The sequence below is a fragment of the Lontra canadensis genome, unplaced genomic scaffold (assembly GCF_010015895.1).
Source record: "Lontra canadensis isolate GAN:19392208 unplaced genomic scaffold, GSC_riverotter_1.0 scaffold90, whole genome shotgun sequence".
NCBI classification, from domain to species: Eukaryota; Metazoa; Chordata; class Mammalia; order Carnivora; family Mustelidae; genus Lontra; species Lontra canadensis.
Window position 1 is genome coordinate 6,347,579 of NW_022631084.1, and position 23,136 is coordinate 6,370,714.

The 23,136-nt window shown below is 40.4% G+C and overlaps 1 protein-coding gene and 1 pseudogene across 4 annotated transcripts in view; both read right to left on the reverse strand.

Annotated features, from left to right (window-relative positions):
- Positions 1-1,143: 1,143 nt before the first annotated feature.
- Positions 1,144-17,885, reverse strand: LOC116854338 (annotated as a pseudogene).
- Positions 17,886-21,211: 3,326 nt separating this feature from the next.
- GOLIM4 (golgi integral membrane protein 4) overlaps positions 21,212-23,136 on the reverse strand; it is an 80,323-nt gene continuing 78,398 nt past the window's right edge. For all 4 annotated transcript variants that reach the window (XM_032836108.1, XM_032836105.1, XM_032836106.1 and 1 more), the window contains one exon: positions 21,212-22,933. In XM_032836108.1, the coding sequence (XP_032691999.1) occupies positions 22,787-22,933 (147 nt within the window). In that variant the 3' untranslated portion in view covers positions 21,212-22,786. The remainder of the gene's footprint in view (positions 22,934-23,136) is intronic.

Below are 23,136 nucleotides of genomic sequence, written 5' to 3' on the forward strand. Positions count from 1 at the left end.
CCTGGTGGCCTTCCTTCGTCTGCCTTGGTTTAAGCCAGTGTTCTAGGTCTTGCTAATAGCACAAGTCTCTTCATGCTGTTTCATTATTTGAAAGACTGTTAATTTTCTTTTGAACTACAGTGTCCTACTTTCTTTATGCTTCGGGCCATGATTCTCTGCTCTTTCCTTCCACTTGCTGGTTTTTAATCAGTGAGTTTGGGGCTCCTTGAAAACAGATGGAAACATGCTAAGAATAATCACCAATTAACCACTGGTGAATTAAAGTTTGAGAACTGGGGTCGATTTTGTTTTTTGTCTTTCCAGAGAAAGCAAAGTCCTATACCTCTAATGTGCTAGAAACCATTTTTCCTGGAGGGTGAAGAAAGCCATTAAACTCTCATTATCATTTTATAAAGTTGGAAACATTTGCTAGGATTATAAGAGGGATAGCTCCAGCAACAAGGAAATCTGCACTTAAATGATCTTATGCCCATAAATGAATGGGACTTACAATAAAGCATTTTCCTGAAACAACCCTAAAAGACTCTTAGAATCAAAAGTCACCATGATAAAAATGTAGGCAAAATAGGCAGACTGTTCTAATGCTCTTTAGGGAGAGAACTAATTTCCTCCTGGGGTATTATAACATTATTAAAAAGTTAATAGGATATCAGCCATCCTTAGAAACCTTTAATCCCAAGGATTTATATTATACAATTAAAGTCCTCATTAAAGAATTTAACATCATCCATAGACATTTAAATTTATATAGAGATGGTAATTCCCTTTGGTTTTTATGTAGTTTCTTTTTAAATTTGAAATGAGTCTGGGGATGCAGAGTCCACTGTTTCTAAGCACACATTTAAAACAGACATTTCACAACTACTATTCCACCCAGACCCTCAACATGTTCTGCACACATTTTTTTGGAAACACCCCATATTATTTTCTTCCTAAGCAAATGTTTACTAGTACTCTAAATGTTCTAATATGATGTACAATAAGTTGGGTAACCATACATCAATTTTTGTCTGGGACAATCCCAGTTTACGTCTTTGTTCTGGCATAATTATCAACAATGCTCCTTTCTGTCTCAGAAGTATCTTAGTTTGGACAACAAAATATAGGGGCACCCTAACAATTTTAGTTTAACACAGTTTAACCTGTTCCACAAACTTATTTTACCATGGAATCCATTTAACCTAGAACATGTATCAACCCCTAAGAAATGATATTTTGTAGCTTTCCTAATTAATACTTTAGATAGTCTCTGCCATGAGTTTAATTTTGTAAAAATTTAGTCTTACCCTTTTCTTTCATAGGAACCATAAAAATCACTTGCAGGAAGTGGTCATAATAGAAGAAACTGCAGGCACATTGAAACATAGGAGAAGAATGAAGTGTGCAACCTCTTTTTCAGGTTATGGACATTGTGAAATTGTAGCTATGGAGCATCTGGTCTACCATCCTTCAGGGGGTTGTGGAACCAGATCTACCATTGATTTCTCAACTCAGTTGCACATTCATGAATGCACTGGGTAGATTATAGCTGATTTTGCAGGCTACTATCTTAAGCACCTAAATTCACTTCTTCCCACTACTTACCACCTATAAACCTCCTTGAATATTGCTGGTCAATGCCAAAAAACAAAACCAAAAACCAAAAACCACTGCCTAGTACTCAATGGTAGGACTGCACTCATAAAAGCTTTGTGGTCACCAGGTCTCCATTCATTCCCCTACTAGCCTTAGCTGGGCTGGCAGAGGAAAACATCAGAATCGGAGTAATTTAACTGCTCTAGGGTGGTGTGTTTTTGTCTGTGGCAATCCATGTCCCAGGAAGTGTAGTTGGTCAGCAGAAGGCTCCTCTTTGGAGACAGGAACCCATGACAAGGGTGCTCTCAAGATGACTGTCCTATTTTGCTTGGGCCAATGTTTCTTTTTATGTGGAAAGTACAGATTTCTGTCACAACCATTGTCCCAGGACATCTCAGTAGGAAACATTCAAACCCACAGATATCAAAAACACGCCCACAGAACTCAAATTCTTCAAGTATTTTAAGTTTTCCACCTGATTCACTTTTAACAGCAAGTTCAACTCCAGAATAAATCATTACATTACCCAAGGAAAACCCACTCATTACATTAAAACAGACAAACGACTCCTGCCAATAAGAAAGTCAATTGCCATCTCAAATAAATTATTTATAACTACCAAAATAACCAGTGTTCTCCTGAAACCATTTTCTGGAGACTGTTTGGGTCACCCAAAACTTTACAGTATTGTCCCACATCATCCTTAAATGTTGATATGCACTAGATTTTTTTCCCCTTTTGAAATAGTAGCTAACATCTTTACAAAGCTTCCTGTGTCTACTCATGGTTCTGAACACTTCTGATGCACGTACTCATTTAGCCCTCCTAACAATCTTCTGAGATAAAAATATCACCATCCCTATTTACAGATAAAGAAAGTGTGATGCAGAGAAGTCTCTTAGCATGCCTATGATTACCTGGCTAGTAGGTAACAGCCTGTCATTCCCCCACTTACCAAACTGCACCTTTCTTTACAATAGAGTAGGTCTTTATTTGAAAGCTTTTGAGGACAAGTACTAGGTCTTTCTTGTTTTCCTTTCTCCAACAATTCATGCCCTACTTTATGTATTATAAGCAATCAAGAATGGATATAATAAATATTTTAATCAATAGTAGTTATGTTTCAGGGAGATGAAAGACCAATATTCTACAAAGATGTGCCCGTGGCATAGTAAATGTTCAATAAATATTTATTGATTCTTTCTGATAATGTGTATAGAGACTATGCCAACATTTTCTACAAATAGTATTATTAAGTTATTTCCTAGATCTTTAGTCTGATAAAATTGAATAATAATTTAATAATATATTTCCCAAATAAAATTACTTAACTATCAGTTTAAGCCCATGAATACCAAAAACATATTCTGAGCCACTTTTTTTAACTGTTCATTTTTTCTTTCCAGCAGTGAAGACTCTTTACTGGGTTGTCCCTCCAAAATTCCTGTCTACCCAGATCCTCAGAATATAACCTTATTTGGAAAGAGGGTCTTTGAGAAGTAATAAGTTAAGACAAAATCGTACTAGATCAGACCCAAATCCAACACTGCATGCCCTTATAAGAAGGTCATGTGACAACATAGACACTTACAAGGAAAACACCACATGAGGACAGAGACAGATGTGAAGGTGATGCCCATACAAACTAAGGAGCATCAAGGAGTCTGGCGACCACCAGAAGGCAGGAGAGAGGCCTGGAACAGATTCTCCTTCAGAACCTACCTCAGAACAAAAGGAACCAATGTTGCAGACACCTTGACTTTGGACTTCGAGCCTCTACACTGTGAGAGAAGACATTTCTGTTGTTCTAAGGCACCCAGTTTGTGCTCATCTGTTTTGGCAGCCCTAGGAAGCTAATGGAGACAATAATGTCAAATTTTGGTATGGGTTCATTGTTAGGTAGAAATTGGCTGATGTCTCAATTGTTTTGACATCAATCAGAAAAAACTATTTTTTAACAATATCACTCTTTTCTACTGTAAACATACATGGTCTTCATTTATCTAAAATGATCACTTTTCAAAACAGTATGTAAATATCTTATTTAAGTTTTTGAATAAACTACCTCTGCCAGTTAATTATTTGTTGCTACATGGTGATGTGAAATTAATACTATATTTTCTCCATTAACAACAGGCCATTATATTCCTGCCTGATAGATGATACTTTAGGCTTCTCATATTGTACAATTAATTTGATAGAACCTTTAGTGAAAGACAAGTCAGACCTTCTCCTATTATCTTTTCAAAATGATGACCTTTCCTTCTGGGTTGTTCATAAAAATATTCAACAGCTTTGGAAATAATTTCAAAAGCTACAGTTAATCCATTCATAACATCAAACGTTAAATTGTTGAATAATGAATTTGGCAATTATTTTACTAAGTTGACAAAAGAAAAAAATTGCTAAAGTCAGTTATAACTATATGAAGCCATTTGTGATTATACAAAAACACATGAGCCTTCCCTCCCTTTTACTCCAAGAATATTTTCAGTTTGAAAAAAGAAGGACAAAAAAATTATTCATTTGGACTTTACTTCTGATTATCACTTGGTAAGTACATTAAATTTTGAAAACATAACTCAAATATACTTGAAAATAATGACAATATTAATTAGAACCGGACTACCAATTTTTCTTAAATTTTAGCAACTTCTTCACTTTCTAAGAAATATCGCTTAAGAGGCTAAGTATATTTCTAAGCAACAAGGAGAAATATATGATTTTCAGTTGGCCCAAAAGTAATATTTACAACTAGAATTCTTTTCAAATTTTACATTTGGGACTTAAGTGTGTTTGAATCACCAGAAAAGCTTACTTGTTGTTGGCATCACCTATAGATTTAAAGATATACTGGAGTTATACCCCTGGGGAAATAACAAAGAGCTATAAGGGAATAGGAGATGAAGGTGCTGTTTTTTTATCCGAGCCATCAAAATAGAAATGACAGCTCATTAATTTTTCATATGTAAGGTAAAGGCATAATTATAATTTCTAAAGCAGAAAAAATATCAGAGAGACAGTTTAATTGAATGATTTCCCTTAAAATTGTGGGCTAGGGAATATACACAATATTGTATTCCCTCTTAATTCAACAGTTCTACATATGGATGAGGTTGTTGAGTTACCTCTTCATTAAAAGAGATCATACACATATCAGAGGCTCAGATATCCATAAAATTAATGCTATATTTTGAAGTATTCATAGAATATGCTTACCATCATCTATGGCTATCTTAAATGACTGAGAGTTTTATATAATATGAGGACACTCTCTAGAAAATAGACATTATATAAAAATTAGTACTGAGGGGCACCAGGGTGCTCAGTCTATTAAGTGTCAAGCTCTTGATTTCAGCTCAGGTTATGATCTCAGGGTCCTCTGATGGAGACCCCCTGCTTCTTCGGCCTCCCTGCTCAGCGGGGAGGCTGCTTCTCTTCCTTTCCCCTCCACCCCTGCCACCCTGCATGCACGTGTGTGAGGGCACACACTCCCTCTCTCAAATAAATCAATCTTAAAAAAAAAATAGTACTGATATCCAGCCATAGAATATTTGCTTTTCTAAGCTATCTAAAAAGAAAAAGTATAATATTAAGATTCCTTCCAGAAGCCAGAAGCCAGTTCCTGGCTTAGTGCAAACCTTGTCTTGTTACTCTTATGATAGCAAATAAAAAAAGTAGGCCAGGAAGCCATGGGATGTTGGCCAGGGGCCAGCCGGTCCTTTGCAGTGAATCTTGACTCACAAAATTTTGACTTCACCAGACTGCTAGTGAAAGAAGAATGGAAAGCAGGATAGAGAGGATGGGGGGCCACAGCCAAGCTTGCCTATAAACAGGGAGCACTCGTGAATTCAAGAGCTAAAACTAGACCACTGGGAAATGCTAGAAGGATGAAAGCCCAGATATGTCCTTGTTGTGCTATCTGCATTAGTGCACTGTTTATTAATTCAGCTGTCGGTCCTCAAAAACCAAGAATATTTATAGACGTGGAGCTGAAGGAAGGAAAAGCAGAGAAAAGGAATTGGAATCTTGGTTTCCATTCTCTTAGCCTTGATTGTACCTGTGTGCCTTCCTGCAGCTCTGAGGTATTGGAAGCCAAGATGCTATGAAAAGGGAAGACAGAAGAGCTCCCAGGGGCTCTTAAAACTCATTCCAAAGAGAGGTACAGAACAGAATTACTAAACCACCGAAGTAACTACTCCTAGAGTTTGCAAAGGGTCGTAATCTTTGAACTGTAATGCAAAATATTTTCATTACTTTCCTCACCGCTAAAGACAAACAAGGCAGGCAGGCTCTAGGCAAACGGGTGCTCCGCAGTGCTCTTTTTTCTTTCCCCAGCCTCAAGGCAGCCTGCAGACTCTTGGCATATTCCCCAGTAGCATTCCAACCCCACACCACCAAGATTCACATACACATGTGATACTCATTTTAGTTACCTGGAGATCCTCCACAGGTGGGTAAACGACTTCATCCAGAACCGGGGGCCAAGTTGTTCATTCCTCCTTGAGATCTTCAAGTCTTCAAGCCCTAGTGTTAAGGCATTTCAAATATGAGTAAGCTCATTAGCACGAAAAGAAGAAGAAAACAACTATGAGAAGGAAGAAGAATGACAGGGGAGTAACTGGTGTGGTTCACTAAAGTTAGAGCACTCCTGTGGGACACTGTATGGGTGAGACGCAGGCCAGAAAGAGGTTCCCAGGGCATTCACGCGGATGCTCCTGACACAGGCTGTCCTGCCGCGCGCTGTGGACGCACGCTGTCCTGCGGTGTGACCAACTGGTAGTATGAGAAAGTCAAAACTGAAGTGTGTAGGTGCACATGAAATTCAAATGCATTTTCAAAGTCAGAAACCAGGCTTTCATTTTGCAGTCCCCTCCTGCTTGCCTCCAAGCAGATTAAACCTTTGGGTTGCAGGTTACTTCCCTTTCCAAATATCTGGTAATGGTTGATTTTCCTCCCAACCCAGTTTCATTCTTATTAAGCATGTATTGGGCTCTTTAGGCACTCCAGTGATTTTGTTGCACTTCAGATAACATAGTTCACCTGCTGTTGGAGGAAGTCATCGAGAGGCTGTGACCACAGTTGACCATCAAGCTGGACGCAGGCAGTAGGAGGCTCCTCGCCCCTCCCTGCCCTGCAAATGTTCCTTCTGCCCGCGGTGCCCACCGCCCGAGCCATTCGCAAGGATGCCGCGCAGAGTGATGTGTTGTTGAGATCACGTGGACCGCATGCGTGACTGAAACCAGTCAAGGCCTCTGGATACACCTTTAGGACTTGGTGGGCAGGTGTGGACGTTTTCTCCTCTTGCAGCGCCTAAGACAAGCCTCTTGTGGAAGTTCCCTTGCTTATTAAACCGGCCACCTACCAGCATGGCCCGCCTCTTTCTTCCCGCCCTCCCTGATCTCCTCACGGAGGGGCGTTTCAGAGTTTCAGAGGGGGAACTCCTGAGGTCTTGAACCAACACCTGCTTTTCTCTCAGGATCAGTAGCCTTTTCAACAGCTTTTGCTATCCAAAAGCCAGCTTGGTGATTGAAGTCTACAGACATACCTGAAGTGTACCACAAATTTTGAGTTTTCCTCCTTTCTCAGGAAAGTTGGCTTGGCTTCAACAGTCACTAAACAGCGCACAGTCGTGAGTTACAACTGCTGTCCACACTGTGAATAAATAGTCCCTGCCCCGCCCCTACCTTGCCCCTCCCCTACCTTGCCCCTCCCCTACCTTGCCCCTCCTGTGCCTCAACAAAAGCTAGAGGCTGAACCGAGTAGCTGCTTCGTCTTGTGGTTTACTTCATGGTACTAATGCATTTTGTGTGACTGATATTTCTGTTCATATAGTATATGTTTCCAATCTCTAAAGTTTTAGGAAGTGCCTTTGTGAATATTTGAGTATACTTTGCTTAGTTTGCTAGGTCCTCAAATGCCCTGGGATGCGTGGAGATGGTGAGTTAACCCTGAGGAGCTCAGCCGGGCTGTTTGTGTTCCCAGAACTTCTACTGAGACTCTTGGCCCACCTTATTCCTTAACTAGGATGATCATCTTATTTTCCCTCGTATACTACTAGTTTTCCTTCAGACAAACCCATAAAAGTGAAACTTTCCTGGTTAAAGTAAGGATAAGAGTGGGGCTGATCAGTTTCTATTAACCGCTCAATCCTCTTTAGCCAGAACAACTGCTTAACTTACTTTTCTGACTCCAGCCAGTGTGTCCTGAATCATTGCAGACTGAAGAATGTATACTGTTTTTAAGATATTTGAATATTTCATACATTGAAAGCTCTGATAAGACTTAGTTACCACATACCATCAGTAAAGAAAAACAATAAGGGGCACTTGCATGGCTCAGTCGGTTAGGCAGCCAGCTCTTGGTTTTGGCTCAGATCATGATCTCTAGGTAGTGAGGTGAAGCCCTGTGTAGGGCTCTGTGCTCAGTGCTCAGCAGGGATTCTGCTTGAGATTCTCTCCCTCTGCTCTTCAGAGTTCCTCTGCTCTCGCTGTCTCTTTCTCTCTCTCTCAAATAAATAAAGAAATCTTGAAGGAAAAAAAAAGAATACCAACAATACAGTCCAAGAAAGTCAAATAATGTGTGACTTCACTTGTGTGTAGAAGTTAAACAAAACAAAGAAAAAAAGAGGCAAACCAAAAAATAGACTCTTGAGAACAAACTGATGGTTGCTAGAGGGGAGGTAGTTGGGGGGAGGGGTGAGATATGTGGGGAGGATTAAGAGTGCAGGTATCACAATGAGGACTGAGTAATGTATAGAATTCTTGAATAACTATATTGTACACCTGAAACTAATATAACACTGTACATGAACTACACTGGAACTAAAATAAAAATAATTTAAAAAAATTAAAAAAAACAAAAATTGATCTTCAACATAAAACAAATGACAATAAGTTTAGGTTTTATCTCAGGGGAGCCTAGTGGCTCAGTTGACTGAACGTCTGCCTTTGGCTCAAGTCACGATCCCAGGATCCTGGGATTGAGCTCCACATCGGTCTTACTCAACGGGGAATCTGCTTCTCCCTTTCCCTCTGTTCCTCGTCCCTGCTTGTGCTTGCTCTCTCTCTGAAATAAATAAATAAAATCTTTAAAAAAATTTTAAAAAGGTTAGGTTTAGTCTTCTGGTCTCTAAGCTAAAGAAACAATTCAGGACTTCCATGTCCTCTTTCTCAGTGAGTCTTAAATGTAAAGAAGGGAAGAGAAACTTCAGAGTTGAGTGCTTCAGATGAGGAATCAGTGGTCCCAACCACTCCCCAAGGCCGCTGCAATTGTTCCATTTCATGTGTGAGCAAGTGAAGGTGCACAAAGATCAAGAAACTTGCCTCACTTCAGAAAGCTAGAGGATGGTGCAGCCAAGGGTCAGCTTCCTGTCTGTTTCTTTGTCATGTGGCAGGAAGAATCACAGACACAGGGTTATTTTCTCCCAGAGTATTTTAGTTGTGATTTTCTCACCATTAATGCATCATGATATCAAGATACTGAGTCATGACTGACACTGCCATGAAATAGAATAAAATAGAAAAGGCATGAGCTGTTTCTTGAAACTTTTATTTCACTGATATACACACACATATACATGCACACTATTTTGTGATATAAAATGTATTTATTTCTGCCTATGATGATACTCAAAACTGAAGCAAATTAAACTGCTAAACTACTCTCTTTTTGGGGATTCTTTGTTATTCTATTAAAAACCACAGTTTATGGGTTTGAGAAACAGTGTTTTTTGAGGCAAAGCAATTGCATTATGAATTTTTTTTCTCCAAGAGCAGAGATTAATAGAACAATTGACTTGCGCAATTCTCCACTGCAGTGTTTCCACATTCCCGAGTGTGAATGTGGGAAAGACAGCTGTATCTCAGTACTATAGCATTTTTAATTTACTTTAGAATACTTCAGCACAGACAGTATGGTGTGCTCATCTACATGGATATGTGCATATGTGGGAAGGGGCGGCTCGTTAATGCAGGATGTTCATGTTGCTGGTGCCCAAACTATGAAGACATGTCCCAAAGATGGTGGGTCATCCCTGGAAAGAATCTAATCCAGTGAGCCCCCAAGGCTGGCTGTTCATTAGAATCATCTGAGGCTTTTAGAAAGAATTTAATAGTGCAATGCCTAGGTGGCTCAGTTGGTTAAGCAACTGCCTTTGGTTCCAGTCATGATCCCAGGGTCCTGGGATAGATCCCTACAAGGGCTCCCTGCTCAGTGAGGAATGTGCTTCTCCCTTTCCCTCTACTGCTCTGCTGCTTGTGCTCTCTTGCTCATGCTTTCTTTCTCAAATAAATAAACAAAATCTTTTTAAAAAAAGATTTAAAAAAGAATTTAAGAGTTGCATTTTATCTTTAAAATCATACAATAAGCTTGAGCTTCTCTTTTGCTGTACAGTTCTGAGAGTCCTTGTACCTGTATAGATTTGCATAACACTCTCATAGTCAGAATAAAGAAGAGTTTCACCACCCAGAACACTCCATTGTGTACTACTCCTTTAGGGATACACCTCCCCACCACCCTTAACCCCTTGTGGTCATGACTTACCTAGACACCTTTTAAAAAGACCAATGCCCAGGTTCTGCCCTCAGAGTTTCTGATTTAATTACACTGGGGTCAGGACAAGACTCTTTTAAAAGTGTCCTTGGTGGCTCTGATGTGCATCCAGGGCTGAGAAACTGATGGTCTCATCAGGAACTACACTCCTGAGGCCAACGTCACAAGATCTTTTACTCTCCTCACTTAAATCAGCTCTGTTTTGTTAGATAGTACCATCAGTATTAAAGATTTTTTTTTTATTCTAGAAATGAATGAATTGTATTCAAAATCGGTGGTGAGCTGAAGGAAGTCTTGTACAGGTACTGGCCCCTCCCCCCAAATCTCAATCCAAGAGAGATTTGAGCACCTGGTAGGCCCACCCACAGCAAGAGGACTTGGGCCTCTTAAGGAAGACTGTCAGGGCCAGGATCTGGCCAGAAATCTAAATGAATTCTGTGCCTGGGGTATTATAAGATCTGTCCTGAGCAACTCTTTCACACCTTTGCCTATCTGGAATGCCTAAAAGGATAGGGATCTGTGCTTCATGCAGAATTCAGGAAAGTTTAATGTCTGTGTCTGCTTGCCTATATATTTGCTTTGCAGATTTGGTCTGAGACTTGTTTTAATCATCAGAGCAGCCAGAGAGCATTTCTCTTATCAAGCCTCATATAGAAATCCCAGAATTTAAATCGTAGTTTTTCATCTGGTAGGGAGATGTTGGGGAGGGAACATTACCCTTTCCTACTTTTAACTTAATCTTAATCTTAGCTGTACTTTAGAAACACCTGAGGAAATTTAAAATCCTGATGCCCAGACTATACCACAGGGCCAGTAACTCAGGGTCCCTGGAAGTAGAGCCCAGGTATCACTAGCTCAGAAATCCTTCAGGTGTGAATCCAAGTTGAGTGACACCGTGTTGGAAGCTACTAACATCTGCCAAAAATAATCTTAATAATTTGAACAAATAAATTGGGTTAGAGGTATTTAACTCATTCAGTTGAACTTCATCTTGTGTCACCACTGCATCTAGCCTTGGCTTCCAGGGAAGCAACTGGCTAGCTGCCCAGTCCCACCATGCAGCTGCATCATCTTCACATCATCTTCACCGATGGCCTCTCCACTTGGAGTTAAAACCACTCCTTAGAAGACGTATTCGTTATCTACTGCTGTGTAACCAGTGACTCCACACCCTAAAAGAATAAACATTTATGGTCTCAAGTTTGTGTGGGCCACAAACCTGGGAGCAACTTGTCTCGGTGGTTCTGGTTCTGGGTTTCCAATGAGGTTACATTCAGCTTGTAGTCTGCTCGCTAGCCTGGGGCTGGAGGGTCTGCTCCAAACTCACTCAGGTGGCTGTGGACAGAAATCTCAGTTTCTCACTGGCTGTTGGCTGACTAGAAGTCTCAGTTTCTTGCCACACAAATGTAGGTCTCAACATAAGGCTGTTCAAGTATCCTCATGACACGGTAGCTGGCTTCCAGGAGAGAACGTGGAGGGTGCCACATTGTCTTTGTGACCTAATCTCTGAGGCACATACCATCACTTCCCTTCAACTTTATTTGTTAGACGTCCAGTCCATGGTCAGGGGAAAGGGTACTAGATTCCACCTCTTCTTCTTCTTCTTTTTTTAAGATTATTTATTTATTTGACAGAAAGAGAGAGATCACAAGTAGGCAGAGAGGCAGGCGGGTGGCGGGGGGCAGGCTCCCTGCTGAGCAGAGAGCCTGATGCGGGGCTCGATCCCTGGACCCTGGGATCATGACCTGAGCTGAAAGCAGAGGCTTAACCCACTGAGCCACCCAGGTGCCCCTAGATTCCACCTCTTAAAGGGATGACTATTAAAGATTTTGTGGATAGACCTTAAAACCGCCACAGGATGTAATTGGCCAGGGCTAAGGGCATGTAAAGGGGTCTGAATTGCCCTTATGGAAAAAAGAAGTCTAATTCCACTAGGATGAAAAAATGTAACAAGAATTGGAATACCTACAGAACCCCTCTCCCCACAAAAAAGATCACAATTTGACTATCATTAATGTATTAATGGGCAGTTGTGGTAATTGGTTCTCATTCCTTAAGTCTTAAAATGAGAATGAACACAAAGACCAAAAGAAGTCATCTCATCTTGCTCAAACCCATGTTTTCCAGTGGATCAGTTCTTTTAAAGGCATGTACCTTATACGGAATTCTGTGTATGTGTTAACAGACAAACAGAAATGACATTTAATTTCAAGCTTCATTAGTAACATACCAGGAATGGTAAGAACAAGGTCAGCCAAGATAGTGAAGGACAAAAGTATTTCATTCCAATTACTTAAAACAGTGTACAAATGCAGCAGCTGAGATAATACTGAGTGCTTGCCAAGTCAAAATAGAAGGGATTAGAGGAAAGAAATAGAAAGCCTTATGATACCTGAAATCCCAAAATGCTCTTTCTTTTAAAATTATTATTTTTACAGCAAGCATTCAGATCATATATAACAGGTGTCTACAATCTGCAGGCCAAATCTGGCATGCTCTCTGTTTATGTAAACAAGGTTTTATTGGAATACAGCTATACTCATTCCTTTATGTATTGTCTCTGGCTACTTTTACAGTACAGTGGCAGAGGTGAGTACTTTCAAAAGAGGCTCTCTGGTCCACGGTGATTTAAAGATTTACTGTCTAACAAGTAAAGTTGACAATCTTTGGTGTAGACTAAAGAAGGAGGATATACGAGTATTCTTAACTTCATTAAAATAACCCCAAAGCTTTCAACACAGAGTCTCTTGGCCTTGAAGACAGATTCAAGAGAAAACATGAAGATCAAGGGATTGGCAAAAAGTATGTTATTACTTATTAAAACTTGGTACCTTTAGGGCAAGATGACTAAAAGTTAATGCCAAGAATTTCCTCTCAGCCTAATCTTGTTCTTTACCTATCTATCTACCTATCATCTAATATACATCTGGAGCTTCTAGGAGTCTTACTGCTTGTAACCTGGAGAATAGCCAGCAGCAACAGGAAGAAATGAAGCTAAAACCGAATACTGTAATTTATATAGAAGATGAAGTAATCAATGTCCTTTAGATTGTATGTGATTGAAAAGAACCTCACACTTACTGAAGAAAAAAAGGGAGGGAAACCGCAGGAAGTCAGAACCTGGGAGTTTGAATACCATCCCCTTTATCATTTTGTTTCCGTCTCTCTCCCCTTCCCACTTTCTTCTTCCTCCCTGATATCCCAATCCTTCCCCATTCTATATTAACTTCCTTTCTTCCTGCTGCAACTGGGTGTTCTCCAGGTCATGAGGAGTATTGTTAGGTCCCCCAATAATGCATCCGTGATTAAAGGAGCGAGACTGATACAAAGAGAAGGTCAAGCAAAGCTTTATTTCGCGCCAAGCATCAAGAATCAAACTGAACGTTTGGGGCCGCGCCTCTTACAGAGAGGGCGACCTCTCTCTGCTTCGCAGACTAGCTTTTAAGGGCAAAGGCCATGTGGTTGGGCCTGGCCATGCAGAGGTGGCCAATGAAATTGTAACACACAGAGAAAGCTGCACAGTCATGTTAGGTCACACATAAGTGACCAATTGAGTTACAATTTACCCTAGTAGATATTTGAACCAGCCTATCACCTTGGTCAGAATTGGCACCCAAAAGGTGGGGCCCATACTCCTTGGTAGCTAAGGAGACAGTATGCGCCCCCCGACACTGATCGGATGTCTCGACCTGGCCTGACCTTGTATTTGGGTTTTGTTACCTGGGACTTGTTTTTAAGTAAGTCCCTTGGGGGAAAGGGGGCAGGGACAGTTTAAGGGTTAAACAACAAAGTTATTGTTTAACCCGATGGAAGTGCTCTGGCTAAATAGGTCCTTACAGTATGACTCCTGGAAGCTCCAGATGTACATTTCCTGCCACTGTCAGAGCAGCCAGAGAGCATTTCTCTAATCAAGTCTCATACAGAAATCCTAGAAACAGATGCCTGAGTGGCTCAGACAGTTAAGTCTCTGCCTTTGACTCAGGTCATGATGCCGGGATCCAGTCCCTCCTCAGGCTTTCAGCTCAGCAGGGAGTCTGCTTTTCCCTCTCCCTCTGCCTCCCCCACTCCTTGCCTCTGTCTCTCTCTCTTTCAAATGAAAAAATATAATCTTGAAGAAGAAGAAGAAGAACAAGAAGAAGAACAAGAAGAAGAAGAAGAAGAAGAAGAAGAAAGAAAGAAAGAAAAGAAAGAAAGAAAGAAAGAAAGAAAGAAAGAAAGAAAGAAAGAAAGAAAGAAAGAAAAAGAAATCCCAGAAGATGGGCACAATGGCTGGTTTGGTGCTGAGGAACCAACCTTGACTGAACGGATTAACCTGAGTTGGGGGTGGGAATGAGAACACACAAAAGATGGGCTCTGGAGGGTCGCAGCCAGTGCTGCTAAGACTACGTTTATTGGCTTACAGCAGTGTTATAGGATTCAAGCGCAATACGATCATGTGGGAGTCACCTTGATCGTTACATTTACAGTTCAGTAGAACAATCAACAAAATACCGGTAAATAAGTTTTCTCATTCAGTGCTGTTACAGTACAGCCTCGAGTCAGATCAACTAGCTTAAGGGCAAATCTGCTGTGTGGTTTTGGTGCTTCTGCAAACTGCGGTTATAGCAGCGCTTCAGGGCTGAGCCCTGGTGGGTAGGGCTGGTCTCTGACCTGGCCCTAAGACCACAAGGACCCTGTCAGCTTGCTCTCTGGTCACCACAGTTTCCCCTTCTTTATTTTTTAGACAAAGCTCATGGAGGCCGGATTGGAGCTGCCCGAGGGATTGGAACCCCGCTCGGATGCAGACTGGCAGGCAACAAACGCTGTCATGTCTAGAAAAGCGTTTTGGGTTCATTCTTAACTTTCCGGCCCTCCAACAATTCCCGCGCCTGCACTGTGAGGGTCTTCAGTTGTCCCCAAGTTGGGATCGTCGTTTGGTGGGTTGTTTTTACACGAGGTGGCCAACGTGGAGGAGCAAGCATTAGGGGTGTAATCCTAAGCCTCCGGAATGGTGGGATGAGGTGTTTGGGATGAATCCAGAAGTTCCTTTGGAGTGTGATCCATTGCAGGTACGTAGGAGGCCCTTGGGGAGCCAGATGGCTCATCAGTGTTCCTAGGAAAAATACACATGCCCTCGTCCCCAAATTAAAACAGACTAGACCATTGATTTGTTGAAGGATCCTTCCACCCCGGGTCAGCATAATGTTTTCCGTGCAGAGACCACAAACGGTCAGCTGTGGAGGTACCATCAGCAGAGAGATTTTAAAAATTTAAAGTATATAGAGCTTGATTAAGAAGAGAATGTGGGGCAGTTAGGAGTTTGGGGTCCAATTCTGTGGTTACAGGACTAGGCCTTTACAGAAATGAAGAGCAGAAGGGGAATGGTATGCAGACAAAAGGACAACCAGTGGATGAACACATGACCTACTCCACCATACCAACTGCCCCCTACCCCAACCCCACCTCACAGCAGGCAATCACAAGACCCAAGAACATTCCAAGAGAAGAGTGCATCTATTCCTTGGCTTAGGTGGGGCTCTTGTAAGTCTTAATTGGTTAATGTATTCTGATTTGAAAACCTCTTTTTTTTTTTTTTTGGTGCCAATTTTAAATACAGTTTTATTTAAGATATTGCATTTTCCATTTAACAATACAGTGCTTATAAAGTGCAATGTTTATTTCCTTTCCCTGTGCACATATTCCATATTCAAGTATCAAGAATGCCCAGTTTTTTTGCTATAGCAGCTCAACATTACAACTGCCATGGAATTTGCTACAAATTTGGGTCCTTTGAATATTGTGTGTGGAACTATGCTCAACCTATTTATTCTCAGGTTGGTTTTAGTCAACCTCTTCAATGGTGGGCCCAGAGGAGGCACCACCAGAGGGAGGAGCTCCACCACCAGTGAAGCTTCCAGGCATTCCTCCTGGCATGCCCCCTGCACTCTGGTACAGATTGGTGATGATGGGGTTGGAGACTTTCTCCAACTCTTTCTGCTGGTGTTCAAATTCTTCCTTCTCTGCAGTCTGGTTCTTATCAAGCCAGTTGATGATTCCATTGCACTTGTCAAGAATCTTCTGTTTGTCTTCATCATTTATCTTGCCCTGAAGTTTTTCATCTTCAACAGTTGCTTTCATGTTGAATGCGTAAGACTCAAGTGAATTCTTGGAAGACACCTTGTCCCACTGTTTCTCATCTTCAGCTTTGTACTTCTCAGCTTCCTGGACCATGCGCTCAATATCTTCCTTGCTCAAGCGGCCCTTGTCATTAGTGATGGTAATCTTGTTCTCTTTTCCTGTGCTCTTATCCACGGCAGAAACATTGAAGATACCATTAGCATCAATATCGAAAGTGACCTCAATCTGAGGGGCACCATGAGGAGCAGGAGGTATGCCTGTGAGTTCAAACTTTCCAAGTAGGTTGTTGTCCTTGGTCATGGCATGCTCACCCTCATACACCTGAATAAGCACACCAGGCTGGTTGTCAGAGTAGGTAGTGAAGGTCTGTGTCTGTTTGGTAGGAATGGTAGTATTACGCTTGATGAGAACAGTCATGACTCCTCCAGCAGTTTCAATGCCAAGAGAAAGTGGAGTGACATCCAACCGCAGCAAATCTTGAACATTTTCAGATTTGTCTCCAGAAAGGATGGCTGCCTGGACAGCTGCACCTGGACAGCCTCATCAGGGTTGATGCTCTTATTCAGTTCTTTTCCATTGAAGAAATCTTGGAGAAGTTTCTGAATCTTGGGGATACAGGTAGAACCACCCACCAGGACAATATCATGGATCTGAGACTTGTCTAACTTGGCATCCTGAAGGGCTTTCTCCACAGGGTCCAGGGTGCCACAAAACAGGTCAGCATTTAATTCTTCAAACTGGGCATGAGTGATAGAGGTATAGAAGTTGATTCCTTCATACAGAGAATCAATCTCAATACTGGCCTGGGTGCTGGAAGGAAGTGTACGCTTAGCACGTTCACAAGCAGTGCGGAGGCAACAAACTGCCCTCTTGTTTTCACTAATATCTTTCTTATGTTTGCGCTTGAACTCTGCAATAAAATGGTGGAACATTCGGTTGTCAAAGTCTTCTCCACCTAAGTGGGTGTCTCCAGCTGTGGACTTAACCTCAAAGATCCCATCTTCAATAGTAAGGATTGACACATCAAAAGTGCCACCTCCTAAGTCAAAGATCAGCACATTCCTTTCAGCTCCAACTTTCTTGTCTAGGCCATAAGCAATAGCAGCAGCAGTTGGCTCATTGATGATTCGAAGTACATTGAGACCAGCAATAGTTCCAGCATCTTTGGTAGCCTGACACTGAGAATCATTGAAGTACGCAGGTACTGTGACAACTGCATTGGTAACCGTCTTCCCAAGATAAGCCTCTGCGATTTCCTTCATTTTCGTCAAAACCATAGAAGACACCTCCTCTGGATAAAAGCTTTTTGTCCCTCCCTTGTATTCTACTTGGACCTTGGGCCTGCCAGCATCATTCACCACCATGAAAGGCCAGTGCTTCATATCAGACTGGACAACAGCATCATCAAATCTCCGTCCAATCAGGCGTTTGGCATCAAAAACTGTGTTGGTGGGGTTCATCGCAACTTGGTTCTTCACAGCATCACCAATCAATCATTCGGTGTCTGTGAAGGTGACATAACTTGGCGTGGTCTGGTTTCCCTGATCATTGGCAATTATTTCCACTTTCCTGTGCTGGAAGACACCCACGCAGGAGTAGGTGGTGCCAAGATCAATGCTAACTGCAAGTCCCTTAGACATGGTTGCTTATGTGTGGGCCTGGTTTGGGTTGCGAAGAAGACAGCAATCCAAAGATCTAGCCCCGTGTTCAATGAGCAAAAACCTCTTTAGATTTGATAACTCCACCAACCTGCTTCACGAAAAATTCTTTATTCCTCGTGCTATAGTCAATGCTTCTTAGACATACAATGTTACATTTTCCTTTGACCATGTATCTTTCTCTGATCAAATAATTCCAATTTCTTGGTTCCTCAAGACCCTATAACTGAGATTTTGCTCATTTTTTACATTTTTGACTCCCGTTAGATTTGTTTTTGCAGATTTAAAGCACACCTTCTTCATAAATGAAACTCAGAATATGAGATAGTGATCCATTCAACCCTGTCTGTATTTGGAGTTAACATTAGAATCAGATTCACCTGGGAAGGAATCCCAGCTCTGCCATTTGTTCATTGTATGATCTTGAAATAAACAATATTCTTAGATAGGACTATAAGATACTCATCCAGTGAATATTGAATATTTGAAGGTATTGGTGTTTGGGTTGCAACAATTATCAAGAAAAATAAGGTCTCCACTCTCACCGAACATGTATGTCAAGAAGAGTATAGATACGTTATAGACTGTTTCCATACACTGTGGTAAGTAGTGGGGTATGAAATACAGGATGTTACAGAGGGAAAAAGAAAAGGTATGCAACCTAGGTTGGGGTAGGTGAGTGGGAGGTATCCCCTTCCTAGAGGAAATTGTATCTACGGGGAGACCTAAGCAATGAGTCAGACAAAGAAGAGAGTGAATAGGGATTAAACAATGTTTCTGGAGAGAGTAGGTAGTAAACTTACCGTGATATAAGAGAGTACGATGATTTAAAGGAACTGAATATTAATTATTAGTCAGGAATATTCAGATGGCAAGTGACAAATCCATTTCCAAGTAGCTCAAATGAAAAAGTAGGATTTATCTGCTCATTAATCAAGCTATGGGTAGACTTGGCTGGCATCAAGGATGGCAAGATATAGGGACTGAAAAAATGCCATGACTCTCATGTCTGCCTGTGCTTTTATTTTCTCTTTGTGGGTTACGTTTGTTCTCTACTTCTGTAGACTGTTTTCTCCACACAACTGAGAAAATGGACACCAGCTATCCAAAATTAACAACACAGTAGCTTTGGCATTGGTCAAGGTTCGTTACTAAGATATTAAGAGAGGAATGTGCCTCACAAAAAGGAGCCAGATTTATTATGATTCAGTATTAGAATGTAAATCGGAAGGTTGAAGGGGTAAGATGGGGCCAGATCATGATTGTGTAGGTTATATTAAAAAGTTTGGAATTTTCCCTATGTAGAATAGCTATTTATTAAATAATTTTATAATGGAGGACTGTTATTGTTATCTTTAGAAAGATCACACTGGCACAGATTTTAGGGATTGGTAGGAAAGAGCAAGTGAGAGAAGTTAAGGGACTGTTGTAATAGTCCAGGAGATGAAGTTTTAGCGGGAGGACCTACAAGATACCAGAGGCCTTGCCATGGTCAAGTTAAGGTTGTTTACTCCTCTAGCAGGGCAGTAACATGAATATAGTTGGGAACTTCCTGGAGGAACGTTACACTGTGCCTGCTTCAAGTATCTGTCAATGGGCTGCAGGTTAGAAGGGCATTTAATTGTATCTACACTTCCTTCTGGAAGCTAGGTTATTGGTAGAAATGCTTTGTTCTTGTAAATTGCTAAGATACTTGTGAACTGAGGGAGACTCAGGTCTTGCAGGATTGTGATCTCTATATAAGTTTAATGATTTGTTTTTCCTTTCCTTAGCTTTAGGGCAGCCAGGAGTGTGTGAGGAATGTCACATGTATCCCGGGGTGAGGGGGGTTGTTGGTGGTTGTGGGTGTCAGTTTCTGTTTTGTCCTCAGCTTGCCTTCTGTTCCCTCAGCACAGGTAAAAAGTTAACAGTGGCCTGAACCAGGATAGTAGGGATAGGAAAAAAAATGGGCAAGTTTAAAGATATTTTGGTAGCATCCGTAGAGAATGAAGACAGAATCAAGAGCAAACTTTGTTTTGGGAAGCTTAGTGAACTGAGATACTGAACCTAAAAGCAAATTCAGCTTTGAAAATTAAAAATTTGAGGTGGAACGGGTCATAGCAAGCTAGGTTTAAGCAATGGATTGGGAGACACTTGTCTTAAGACATGGATGGGGAGAGGGCTGTAAGGAAAAAAGCTCCGGGACAAGAGCTGAAGAATACTAATATTTACGGGCATGTATACGAAGAAAATTCTGGGAAAAAAAAAAAAAAAAAAAAAAAAGATTGAGAAGAAGTAGCCAGGATGGTAAGGAGAAAAGTGGGAAAAGATACTACAATATAAGACAACAGAGGATTTGAGAACAGAAAGAGAAACAGAACCTTTTTTTGTTTTGTTTTGTTTTAATGGCTGTGCAACATGCCACAGTGTAGATGCACCACAATGTCATGAGAGGACTAAAGACAAAACAGAACTCAGAGCAGTTAAATAATGTCAAATGCTCCAGGAGGGCAAAATTCTTCAGCTATGAGAAGGGGGATTTCATCAACCTTAAAGAGGATTGCTGTGGGGATAAAGTGGGTCCTATTCACACACTGCATGTATCATGAAGACATTCAATGTCAATAATTTTCCTTTATGAAAGTGAGTTGCTGTGACTTACCTGTAGTTCAGACTATACCCTTACTCCAGGATCTTTTAAAGTCACGCTTACAAATACCTAGACATTACATTGTACTAAGGTAGTTTTTCTGTGTGTTCACTGTACTTGTCCCTAATAAATGTGCCTTTTCCCCCCTTCTGAATATGTCACTGGGACCAAATCCTTTGATTTATTGGCTGCACCAAAAATCACAGATTAATTGGCAAGATAAATACAAGTGACATTTTATTTTTACGCATCTCATTAATGTATCTCAACTCTGATTGATTAGTTCTCTTCCAAACAGTAGCTAGGATGGGACTAGAACTTGGTGCCATAGAGTAGAATGGTTTGTGCTGGTTGCTTTCCTGGGGGGAGGCTTTAAAATGTATTTCTTTGTTTCGTGTGTGCTCACATGACAGTCTCTTACATTTCTGTACCTATTTCTATTTTCTTCCCCAGGAACTAACTCAAGTAAAATAATTCTTAGCTCTTTCTTTAGGAGAGGGGTAAAGAAAATAAAGTACCAATCCAATTAGAGAGAGAGAGATAAGGAAAGTAGGAAAAGGTTGGAAAGGCATTTTATAATTCATTAATCTATACTGGTACCTCCTAAAATTTTTCCTTTCATAAAAAAGAACTGAAGAATAAGATCAGAAACTAGTAAGATATCACAGACTTTACAAGATTTACTACTTGCTTTTTATAGCTTTATTGACTATTACCAAGTTTCAATATGATTCAAATAATTAAATACTGCAACTGGGACATTAAAAATACAAACTAATTTACCAAAATAATTGTATTCTGAATATTATGTACAATATTATACATTTTACATTACATAAAGGGTTTTTATACATAAAGGTAAAATTTGATTTATGATTATTGAAAATCCAAAATATATTTGAACGAAACATTCCTATGCATACATATAATCACTCCACTGGGATAATATCAAAACCATACGTGAGTGTGGTATTAAAAACTAACTTTACATTCAAACAACAATGGTAGAAATTAAATGTCTTTATTAACTTGAGAGTATTATTATAAAACCACACACATATGAATTATATAACCTAATTCTATATATTTAAAAATCTTTATGTAGAGAGACAAATATGTCTTAATCCCAGAAGAATTTTTGATCTTTAATTTTTTTATTTTAGGGGACTTTTGTTGTCATTAAAATGCCATACATGGGCATAACACAAGCTCCAATCCCAGCAAACAGAAAGGTCATGAGGGTCTATCATATCAATAATGGGTATTTTACTGTAGAGTTTATGAGAAATAACCCTATTCAATTGTGTAATTTGGAATGCCTTCATATTCATACTTGTCATCAAAGTGATTACACATTGAGGACCAGAGTTTATGCGGGAAATATATATTATGGTAGAGAACTAGATATTGAAACAAGGATATTACTAGATGATTTCAGAAAAAAAAAAAAGAACTGAATGGATGCTCACATAGAAAATGACACCCACACACACTAAATTAGTTATTAAACAAGGTTTCAGTCCTTCAAGAAGGTTAACACACTGATGCATCCTACCTTGTTTAAATACTGGACTATCAAAGTCCAGAATACTGTGGCATAAGTTTAAGTACCATCTCATTTTAAAATCTAATTCCTTTCATGAACAGCTGTGATTTGAAGTAGAGCCAAACATTTTTCTGACACGAAAAGCCTAAAAAACAATGTCTTTATAAACAAAATGCTTTTCCAATCCTATGTCAGTCTGTACATGGATCTCATTCCAGAGACAGAGGGGTGAAAATTCCATCCCAACTATACACAAGAACCTTAGAAAGGCAGCAGTTAATAAACTGGCCATTGTTCTTAAAGGCTATACATCATTTTGCAGTATTCCCTACTTGAAATCCTGTATTTTGTTAAAGGCAAACAACAGAACACCTGGAAACTAGGAGACAGAAAAGTAACAAGCTGAAATATACAAAACCGGTGCTCTTTTCAACATCACATAATCTATGAAAAATGAGATTCAAAGGCGAAGGTTTGCTTTATTGTTTTTCTTCCGGTTCGTGTTTAGCTTGAATAGAAAAGCAGCTCTAACCTAGGTTATCAAAATATAGTCATATAAATGTATGAGCATTTCTAATATAAAAGTTAAAAAAAAGTCTAAATTCTTAATTTTTGTAATTAAATATCCTAGAGTTCAGTAGGCAGATTTATTTCTGAGCAGCTTGAAAAGAACCCGTCAGCTGAGCACTGTCCACGCGGTCGGCGCCGCTACATTTCCGCTCTTCGCTGGGATTTCTCCGCAACCGCAGCCCCGTCTTCTTCCTCTTCTTCCTCCTCATAGGGTTCCTCTCGGCGTTTAGGGCTGTGGTCATCTCGAGCTTCTTGTTCTTCACCATCATTGTTTTTTTCGTCGGCCTTAAAAGGAAAAGGAAAAGGGAAAATGAACAGATAGGGCACAGGGTTAGCGATATAAATAATTCCCTCCTTAAAGAATTAGTGTGAAGTTACTCATTTTTAGAGGAAGGAAACGAGTGGAGGACTATGTTCCGACAGGCAACAGTGCTGTTCTTCCCTAACCTTCACGTTGTCACAGGGTTTCCTAATTCTAGGTTGGCCCG